Source organism: Electrophorus electricus, chromosome 10 (genome assembly GCF_041902795.1).
Source record: "Electrophorus electricus isolate QZ-2024a chromosome 10, ASM4190279v1, whole genome shotgun sequence".
In the NCBI taxonomy this organism is placed as follows: Eukaryota; Metazoa; Chordata; class Actinopteri; order Gymnotiformes; family Gymnotidae; genus Electrophorus; species Electrophorus electricus.
The window spans coordinates 22,422,720-22,433,824 of record NC_137506.1 but is presented as its reverse complement, the minus strand read 5'-3'; the positions used below and the strand labels follow the sequence as shown (position 1 = coordinate 22,433,824).

At 38.5% G+C, this 11,105-nt stretch overlaps 1 protein-coding gene across 1 annotated transcript; it reads right to left on the bottom strand.

Moving 5' to 3' along the window:
- Positions 1-5,420: 5,420 nt before the first annotated feature.
- fbxo30a (F-box protein 30a) lies at positions 5,421-10,923 on the bottom strand. Its single transcript, XM_027011210.3, has 3 exons — positions 10,765-10,923; positions 7,233-9,339; positions 5,421-7,109 (listed from the first exon to the last, which is right to left on the bottom strand). Exons 2-3 carry the CDS (start codon positions 9,300-9,302, stop codon positions 6,906-6,908), a joined length of 2,274 nt encoding a protein of 757 aa, XP_026867011.2. The 5' UTR covers positions 9,303-9,339; positions 10,765-10,923; the 3' UTR covers positions 5,421-6,905.
- Positions 10,924-11,105: the final 182 nt, after the last annotated feature.

Here is an 11,105-nt window from a genome sequence, read left to right as displayed (position 1 = left end):
TCACTCCCATCGGTGTGACACATGATCAATGACCGCGTTCCTGTCTGCTGCTCACCATACCACTGAGACATCTAAACCTACTGCTGCTGAGCACAAACTCAATCACAAACTCCTCAATTATGAACATGATGATAACCTCCTTTCATTTCATATATGTGAGCACCTATAATATGACCTCTGTTAGGGTTTTGATTTATTAATTTGGTTTTGTATGCTTTTCAGTTACTCTGTGTAGATAAGGAACCATTTTTAAATGTTTGTATTGTTGATTTATTTTAAAAGCAAGTTTAAACAAAAGCTTGAATGAGACAAATGTTACCATAACTATATCCCAGTAGACCATTGCCTAATGCAGAGACAATTCAAGCTTGTGTGAAGCTTTCATGTATTTGTACTTGAATAGATTCCATAACTTACAGTTGGCAGGTATATTAACTTTGTTGACAATATGGGATTAATAAAATGTTTTGCAATTTAATATAAATTTAAATGTTTTAATTTAAACTGAATCCAAACTGGCAGCTGCTGTTTTGTTTCCATCCTTTCTCCCACTTCAGAAAAAACAACCTCCTTTGACCATAAAGATTGGAACATAATTGCTGCCAATGTATGTCGCCGTATTCTCACTCATGTGGTCATACTTACAGGAGTGAAGAAGACACACCCAGTGAAGTGTGTGTGGAATCCCCACCCAGGACCCCACAGAAGACCAGCAGCCCAGCAGTCGACAGCCACTGGATGCCATTGGCAGGAAGAAGCAGACATGGCCCAGATGCCTGACCTTTCAGGAGCACGCAGACAGACAGGTACCACGGATCTGCCTTCTCACTACTCCCTGTGCAAAGCTCTCTTCTACTTCTCATTTGCTCCCAAGAATGATGACAGGATAGTGTTTGGACAGAAAGCTGTAACACCCAAACGTACAAGATGTTACCAAATGCTGATGTATAATATGGACTAAATATAACTAGCAAAGATTTGGTTCTGTGTGATCACATGATGCAGTTTTTTTCTGTTCAGACTTCAAGGAAAATATATGCCCTTTCATTCATTTTCTGATTCAATTTCCTATTCCCTTTATATTATCTGATATTGTCCTTGTTGGGTTGGTTCTTCGTGTACCTGTACCTTATGAAAACCTACTCCGAGTCCCTTAACACATCCAAGTGATAAGCAGTCAGTTATTAGTATGGCAGTGCATTAAGTGAAGGCATTGACATTAAGCTGTAGTTAACATTAGTGATTGAAACTTCAGTTTTGAGGAGACACTGACAATATGCAAATAAGATTGCTGTGAGATTTTTGAGACTTAAATAACATGATGAAGTTTTAATAGGCTATAAATGACAGAGCATGCAGAATACTCTTTAAATACTAAGAGACAGCGAGAGAGAGAGACAGTGAGACATGAGACACTCTTGGCAAGACACCCAGCAGTAGAACAAATGGTCTGGGTTTAGAACAGTAACAAAATCGTGATCATAACTATTCAGAATCAATATTTAGACCTTTGATATCCAGAAGCTCTGTGTAGGCCTTTGATATGCATACATAACTGCACCTATGTCTGGTGTGGGAGGTACCACGGATGTACTATAAATAGAGGTAATCATTTTGGCCTATATCAAACGTCTGATTTTGTGTGACAATCTGAGCCTACAAACAAATCATATACCACCTGCTACATTTAAAATATGACACGGGGTTTTTGCAGATAATGAATTTTCATTAAACCTACACTAAAGGCAGTTTCTTCTATTGCATGTCTCTATCCTCTGTATTGGGTATACCCGTTTTATATATGTATTCTATAAGTATACAGTTACAGACCATCTGTTGGCATGGACAGTATGATAGAAGCATAATAGTAATAGTAATATGGCTGTGGGTGTTGAGTTGGTATAGTTTTTTAGGCACAGCAGTGTTTCTCTGGTTTTTGCGCATGTTAGTGTCACTTCTGGCTTGGTCTACCACCCGAAAATATTCATCCAACATTGGCCCTATGGACAGAAGTGTACCATTGATAAAGGGCTAGAGGATAGCTAGCACAAATTATGCATGTCAACAAATGGGTTATAGGCTCTTACAAGGTGTTTTGAGTAGCTGATAAATGCAGGTTTCTCATACTTGCTTGCAAACCTTGAATGTAAAAAGGATGTTTTGGATGGCCAATTATTTTCTGTGTTCATCATCTTAAGGACATGATCAATAATACATTTTGGTAAAAAAGCCAAGAAGTGACTTCGTTTTTGCAAGAAAAGAATAATGGTTTCATTATTGTTTTACAGGAATAAATGTCATATCTTGTCATATATTTTCATGTCATACTATAATTCTGCTATCTCCATATGCACAAACATCCTCAATCAGCCCTCAACTCTAAGCCACTGTGGTGATGGGACACCTATTATTAAATTAAGAATTAAAAAATGTTACTGCTAAAATACATTTGAATTAATTAAATGACCATACATACTACATATCTTATTTTTTTAATATACATTTTTTTATTATTATTATTTTCCATTGGCATAAATTAGATTATCACTCTGGGTAATTAAAAATAGTTGTTGTCTGGCAGGTGTGCTCAAGACTCTTCCAAGATATGCCAGTTACAAAATCTACTGATTTCCACAATTGGAAACAGTACCAAATGAAACAGGGATGCTGGTTTATTCAGTGATTTTTTATTTATTTATTTTTTTTGAGGCCATAGCTGAGATCGTTTACATAGAATAGAGTAAATGTACATATTTTACAGTTTAATTATCATGATAATTTAATGTTAGTTTTGGAAACCATTCATTGCTGCAGCAGGCTGATAAATACTAGCTTTGCAAGGATTTGAGATTTGCGATTTTAAGGACTCTCATTAAACCATTTTGGTATACCATATATCCTACTATCAATAGGTTTTGCGGTTAGTCTGTCCTGACTTCAATGATATTTAATTGAAATCACTTTTGTGGTTACCAATTTTACGCACCGTTTGATTCCTCATAGCACCTAAATGTAAACAGATTTCAATATTACTGAAAAGTATTTTTTATGCTCAGGGGCTGTGACTTCTGTCTGGCTTTTATGCATTCAAATGAGTGACAATGTTGTTTTAGAGAACCAGCACTTTATACACCATTCTAATTCTGTGATTTACCAGATGCTTAAGATTTAATTCCTTAGCATGGCTTTTTTGTAGTGTATGATATCAAGATCAAAGATGATCTGGAACATGCACCCCAGAGTTCTAACACTACATTGAACTTGATTTTGAAGCAAGAGTGATAGATTAAAGAAAACTCCAACTCTGCATTTGTTTTTTTTTCCCCCTCCTTTTCATAAAACAGCTGAAATGTTAAATTACTGCCTCTTTATATTACATTTATGTTCTCTTAAAGAGGTTGCCAGTCCTTGCTTGTGTCTGAATTTTATACAAAAATATGTAACTTGATACAGGTCACAGGTTACAACTCCAGAGTTTTATGCTGCTTTGTGATTAAAGCTGATTTAAATGCACAGCTTTCTTTTCTGTTTACGGTTGGCAGATTTCGTTAGTGAACTTATGAACTGAAGATCAATCATAAATTATTCGTATGCTTTTATGAATTACCATAGGGTTGATTTCTGCTGGTCTTTTCATGCTTGTTCTGGAGAGAGTGATTACTTATATAATGTTCAGATGAGTAACAGTTCCATATTCTATACTCACTTTGCAATTACTCTATGTGCATATATTTTTATCATCCATTTTGTAACTACACAGTATCTGTGTATCGTCAGGCATTATTACTTGGTGTGTTACACTGTAATTAATGGTAGAGTTACGCTTTAGCAGCATCTGTGTGAGGTGCTACTGAAAGAAGAAATGTGAAATCTAAACCTAACATGATGTGACCCCTTGTTAGAAAAGCAGATATGATTGTGACCTGTGGATTTCCACAGAAAGTCAGAAAGACAGTGAAAGCATGTAGAAAAAATTTGTGATCACCATACAATGTTTAGAAAGTGTACAAAGTATTCACTAGAATCAGCTGGATCAGCAGGAAAATGCAGTTTTAAATGTTTGCTATATTGAGATCAATATTTAAGTAACCCTCATCACTTACTGGGTAAAGGCTGTTAGGCAGTGCCACATTAAAGGCTTGGCACAGCCTGTTTGAGGAAGTTTGTTTTATTTGGGTGATGGTGAAAGTGAAAAACAGTAGTTTATCAGAGACAGCCTATAAAAAAGAATGGCATGTGGCAAATGAGTCATCACAATCCTCATACCAATGCTTGAATGGAATCTATGTGGAACAGGCATACTGAATGTTTGTAAACCAAACAAATGAAGGCTCCTTGCTTCTTCTAGGTGAACTTAAGACTTTAATTCAGTGTAGCTTTTTGCTCAAGGGACTGGAACCTTTTCTGAGACACCAGGCTCCAAGAAATAATTTTAGTGAGATTCACCTGTAATGCTCACAATTAATACCCTGTCCATTAAGTCTGTCCAGAAGATGTATCAGGACATTTCACTTTTTTTGTCTTTTATCCCTTTGGCACTCTCCAAGTTAAGATGACTCCAAATCTTAATATTAAAATATTAAGAGTCAACACTTACTATTTGGTCTTAACACCATTTAATATATAATCGCCCTAAGCCCCTTGAGGAATTTTTGGGTACGTTTTTCAGACTTATGTTTGCAATTATTTAGCAACATGATTAGGCTTAGACTTAAAATACATTCCTTTCTTTTAAGGAATTTGCAATCAAGGACACGTTATATTCAAAATTATCCGATGGGGTGGGGATGATATTTACACAAGTGGCAAATGTGGCTAAAACTGCTACAACTTGAACCCTGCTTTGCATATATAGAACATTTCTGATTATTGCATGAGTCCAAACACCAGTTCTGAAATACCATGGCTCATGGGAAAAGTGTTTTCCCACCCAGTCCTGCATTATTTAAGCCTACTAACTGGCTGAAAAGTAAAATCAAATGAGTATGATTTGGAGGATAAATGCATCACAAACATCTTGTGGTAAAAGTTGTAAGCACCTCTGGTGCACCCATGTAAAAGCTGTGGACTCTCTTTTAATCTGAACTGAAACCTTAATTTGAATCACATGAATCTGGATCAACGCATCCCCAGACATCAAGTGGAGTAAAGAGGAGACAGGGATAGGAAGGCACTTATGTTTTAAAAATGGCACTGCCATTGTTGGGTTATTACATAATTACATGCTTACTTCAAGCAACTTCCCACAGGAATAATGTAGCTGTTACTTACATATAGACATATTTAAAGATGCAGTTTCTGTATCTTTCTGACATTAATTATTCTGTCATTAATTTTAATGACAATTTCCCTAACTGCATGTGTTTGTTCTCTCAAATTATATTCTGTTCAAAAACTGCAAGGAGCCTGAATCTAGAACATTTGGATTTCAGTGTCATTTATTAAATAAATGTTATCAAGATGCAATCCACAATACATACAACTCTTTAAGGGTAAAAGACTATTGTGTAAAGTCTCCAGCATCACAACAGTACAGCCAATTTGCTGGTGTTTATCACAACATGTTAAGGCTAAATCTTAAATCATTCTCTGGTATAAAACTGAAAAAGACCAATTTGTTTTTAACCAAAAAGAAATTCAATATCCAAAACTTTACAATTTGCATGAGAAGAAAATTCATCGTTTTTCTAAACTAGAAATAAAAATTTATGCAACATGCAATTCCATGTGAAATTACACATGAACTCTGCACACTAGATATAAATTAGTTTATAAATGTGGAACTTTAATTCAGGGTGTCTTTTATGATGTTATGCTTTTCAAATGCCTTAGGCAGATAAAACAAGTTTCCCCAGAATCAAAATAGATAAACATTTCAGAACAGCAATTTCAACATTCAACAATGATGGTAACAACAATACTGAATGTTTCAGTAGCTGTAACCCCTTTCTTGTCTCCTTGTCTGTGACACTGACATTGACTACTTAAGTACAATGAGTTCACATCAACTTTCATTTTGTAGACAGTAGTGTCCAGTCTTTCATCTTTAGAACCCTGAGAGGCACAAGAGATACACTTGGAAATGTGATAGACACAGCCGCAGAAAACTGTATGAAATGAATTGTCCAACAAATTAGCCATTTTTTGATAGCTGGAGTCCTAGACCTGTCCAGCAGGCTTTCATTAATGGCTCAAGACAAAACAGGAGTATAGATGTGGAGTTTTGAAACAGCAAAGGATTCAAATGCATTGAAGTACATATAAGAAAGCTAAACAACAACTTTAAAGAGCTGAGTAGCATAATTAGTGCTCATTTTAAAACAACAATAAAAAATGAGAGTGGAGTCAGATCAAGACATTTCAGCTTTAAATGAAGTAAGTACCCATCAGCTGTGAAAAGTAAACTTCAACTGTTCAAAGTGCTACAAAAATTAAAACTGCATGTTTAACTGATGCAAGTGAAAACTGCACATTATGACCAACTGCAGTCGCACAAAATTAAGAGACAAAAATCTGAAGTCAAATGGCGACTTAATTTGACATTCATACAAGAATGACATGCAAAGTGCCTCCTCGTGTTTGGTCATCACCACTTGACTTTGCAGTTTCTGACTTATGGGAACATGCCTTCAAACAATGATGCTTCATCAAGACATACTATTTGTGTCTGTGCAAAAGAATATGAAATATTTATAACAAACTAGGCATGTTTTTATTAGTTAAAAACATGCCAATAGGTCAAGTGTGTTATGTCGAGGATGTATTTGTTTAACCCTAAACTGCACAGTATTAAAAAAAAAATAAAAACAAAAATGAGAAACAGGACATCTTTGTTAATTGACATCACACTTGTCTGTGAGACTGGAAGTGTTAGGGCAGCATATTTCTTTGCTCTTGAGTTCAGCCTATAACACTGGCTGCAGCAGCGAGCGCAGCGAACGGCCCTCTTTGGTAAGCTCTCTTGCATAACACATACAAGGCAGAGGGATGGCCTCTTCACGACGAGCCACCATGTTGAACTTGCACTCCTTTAGGTGGTCAGCCATGCTGGAAATGTTGGCAAACTTCCATTCATTCACTGTTCCAAAGGCCGTGCTAAATCTCCATACCTAAAAGCCAAACACAGAGGAACATAAGTTTATTAATTTAGGACACAAATCTACAGCTAAGGGTATTTGCAAATTCCTGTCTAAAATATTATCAGGTAATTTTTTCACATAAACATATCTTGCCTTGTCTTGAATCTGCCAAGAGGAGGATCCATCACTACATCTCATCTTAGCCCAGAGCAGGACCACCATCCCACGTGATTGCAGCAGACTAGCACAAACATCCCTCATGGTGCGAGATACTCGAGACAACTGGCACAGACTAAAACCATCCAAGAAGCTGGCCACATGCTGCAGTAGTTCAAAGGGCAAACTGCTAAGGTGATCACAGTGGGAGCCATATTGACAGATGGTCCGATATAGGTGCTCACCTTGACATGCAGCCAAGTCAGACTGCACACCAAATGAGCCCAGGTAGCTATCATGGATGATTCTAGAGCCCTGCACTGAGGGGCAGAACCTTCTCTGTGAGTAGGTGCAGCCATAGAATGCAAGAGGACACCTTTGCTCCATCCAGCCATTAAGCCCGGCATGTATGTCCCCATGAACGTTCTTAAAATGAGAGGAGAACTCGTCCCTGCGAAACAGCTGCCCACAAACAAATGTGAACATGGAGCGCTGCTTGGTCTGGTAGCGGGCCACACACTCCAGCACCAGGTCCAGTCTGAGGGTATGGAAGGGGCTGGGGTTGGACAGCTGTGGACTGGCATGGTCACAGGCAGAAGCAGAGGCGATGTCGCCCACCATGGTTCGGGTGGCTAGTATAGCAGAGGGAAAGGAAAATGTCTGCGTGCCAAAGTCAATGCGATAACCGTCCACAAAGCGGCTGTCTGAAATGCCTCTGCCCCCTGGCGAATCCCCAAGACAGAAGAGCAAAGCGGCTGTGATGAGATCGATGCCGTGGAGGCCTATTGGGTCATCTGTAACCTCAAGGTCAGATGTATCCACTGCCTTGTCCTCCATTTTAGCCCGGAACAAGTAAGGATTGGACAGCAGAGTCTTCCGGCCATTAATTGTAAACACACTCATACCCCTGAGCACCTGAAGGTGCTGCAACTTACGCTCCAACCACCGGTCCTCAATTTCGACAGGAAGTTGCTGCAAAACATTGTTCTGTACCAAATCAGGTAGAGGGATGGGGAGAGGCAGGGCTAACTGGGGTGGGCGGGCCATTTCTGGCTCCTGTGCTACAATAGGCATGGAATGGTAAGGAATCGCTGGTTTAAGGTCTGAGGAGCCACTGGCTCTCTCCACATGCATTTCGAGTCTGACTTTATTGAGATCATCCTCTATATCTTTAAATCCATTACAAATGAGCTGTCCATCAGTCTTCATTGCATTGTTTATTTCCTCCTCTTCATCTGAAGAAAGATCAAGTTTACTTTGCTCTATCCACTCACTATCTTCTTCAAAGTATGCTGGAATAGGACAGTCTGCTCCACCTACAGCCCCCAGCTCACATTCTGAGTCTGTGTCACTTTGATTTATTACCACATTCTTACATTCTTTTGAACAACAATCTCCATTTAGACCACTGTTACAAGTTCCATTTTCATCAACCTTCACACTACCAAGGTTTTGCATGATTAGGTCAATACCTTTGTTAGCACTGCTGAGAATGTCCAAAGCAGCTGCTAAGCTTCTGCTGGTTTCTACTGAAGCCTTGTAAAGCTCATTGTATGACTCCCCATCCATTTCAATGAGTGCATTTGTCATTTCTGCTTCTGGCATGCCACAGTTCATCTTTTCATTTTCTTCATCTACAGTTTTTGTCACAGTGGTTGTTACTTTGAGAGACTCAAGCAGCATACGCTGATCTTGTAGGGCCAATGCCATATCTAGTTGTTCTACATCGTGTACTTCCTTGCTCAAGTTCTCGTAGGACTTACGATCAGCATAGCTCACTGGCCATCGGTTCCACTCCATGGTGCAGCACACGACACTGGCTGGGCATATTCCCAGGTGCTGTGCCATTTTGTTTCTTGCAATCGAAAATGGGCATCCAAATCCACGATTCAGGCAAGGCACTCTTTCATATGGACACAGCAAACGATGTTCAAGCACTTTACATGAGTGGAAAACTGCCCCACACACAAGAGGACAGCTCATGAGGTCGCAAGAAACACCAGTCCTTGGCCTTGCCATACATCTTCTGCTCACACAGTTCTGGCAATGGATATGTAGTTCCTCCATTCCAAATATTTAATTTGAGCTGATGCCACAGAGCTTCCTATATAAGAAGGGAAAATGAGGAAAAGGGTTGTTCATTAATTGAAAAATGCAGAGACTCATCTTGTGCTGAAGATACAGAAGAATCGTTGAGGAAGTATTTAAATATGCAAGTGAATTTGAATATCTTAACGATCTGATATAACATTTTAATGTAATTTGGTCTATGTGACAATTTCACAGTAGGGGCCTGTTTACTGAATGTTCATGCCATTGCAGGTCATTTCATAACACCTCTTAAGTTGCACGGTCATGGTCACAACATGACTTTTCATTACTTAACAATCCATCACTGAAAGTGATCAATGAATAAACAATCAATAAAAACAACCGCTACCATCCTTCTCACACACACAGAAAGGAACTTAAAAAATATTGTCAATCACAACATCACGGTTCCCGACAAAATAAGACTGTTGAGTCTCTTAGAAACAAATATATTCAATCATTTTGTTTTTATCCAAGTTTCCATTCAAACTTCCAGATAAGGGGATAAGGGCTTCATAGTTCACGGTCACGGTACTGAGGCGGCTTTGTTGTGGCTATTTATGAATTCCACAGCTTCTTTCAACTCCGGAGCGCACGTGACTGCAACAGTGCAAAAACATTGCGAAACCTGCAGCTCAAAACACGGTCGTCTCGATTTTCTAGCTACCCAGTGGCATTTCATGACATTTACGAATAGGCCTTTTTAGCTAAATTCAACTATGTCGGCTGGACGCCGGCAGCTCACCTGTAGTGGTTAAGCGTTGCTTGACACGCTTACACAGTACATAGCTAATGTGAATATGTCTGTGAGCTAGCTAGCTAAACCACTGGCTGACTAAGCAATTTAGCCTGCTAGCTACTTTGTAGTGTGTTTACATCTTCAAAGCTTAATAAAATGGAACAGCTCATTTTAGCTATGTAGCTGGATAACAAGTTTTCTCTTAAAGCTAACTAGCTAACTGACTGGCTAAATTAGCTACCAACGTTAAATTCCGTTGCTACCTACAGGAATTCTGTTGCGTACGAAACGTTTCTGCTATTTACATATTATTGAAAAGAGCTCGCATTGCTAGCGTTAGCTGTGCTAGCTAAATCATGCTATCTTAGCTAACTAACAAAGAGTGCAGACCTAAATTTAGCACAAGTGTCTGTTTAGACTAGCATTTGTACTACTCAGTTAGTTTGTTAGCTAATTAGCTAGCTATTATAGCTATATGGCTAAGCTATCTTGGCTAGCTACCAGAGAAGCTAGTAGTTTCTAAGCAAAAGCTAGCTAGCTAGTTAGCCAACTTGCTGCAGAATAAGTTCTAGCTGGTTAGCTGTGATAGCTAACTAGTAAGCATAGCAATCCTGTGCTTATCTGACCGTGTTAAGAACAAATTATAACAGCATAGGTCTAGCAACACTAGCTGGATAGTTTATAAAAAAGTTCACTTACCACGCCCGTATAATACACTGTTGAATACAAATGTTTATATTACATAAAAGTCAAAAGTATTGTTTAGTCAATGTTTAACACACTGTATTAACCCTAATGTAATCAGCCACCTACTACACTCCTCTCGTTTGTTTATGGTGACTGAGAACTGGCACGCTACTTTAACAGTTTTGCATATTAGGGGCGGAGATTTGCGTACGTCAGTGCCATGTACAGAACAAACCCTTGGTAACATTGCCTCACCAAAAAATAGTTTTTATCCTAAGTTCTAATACACATCAGCATCAAAATCTGACACACGTACCGCATAAAATTAGAGTAACTGAGTAGTAAGAGTAGGC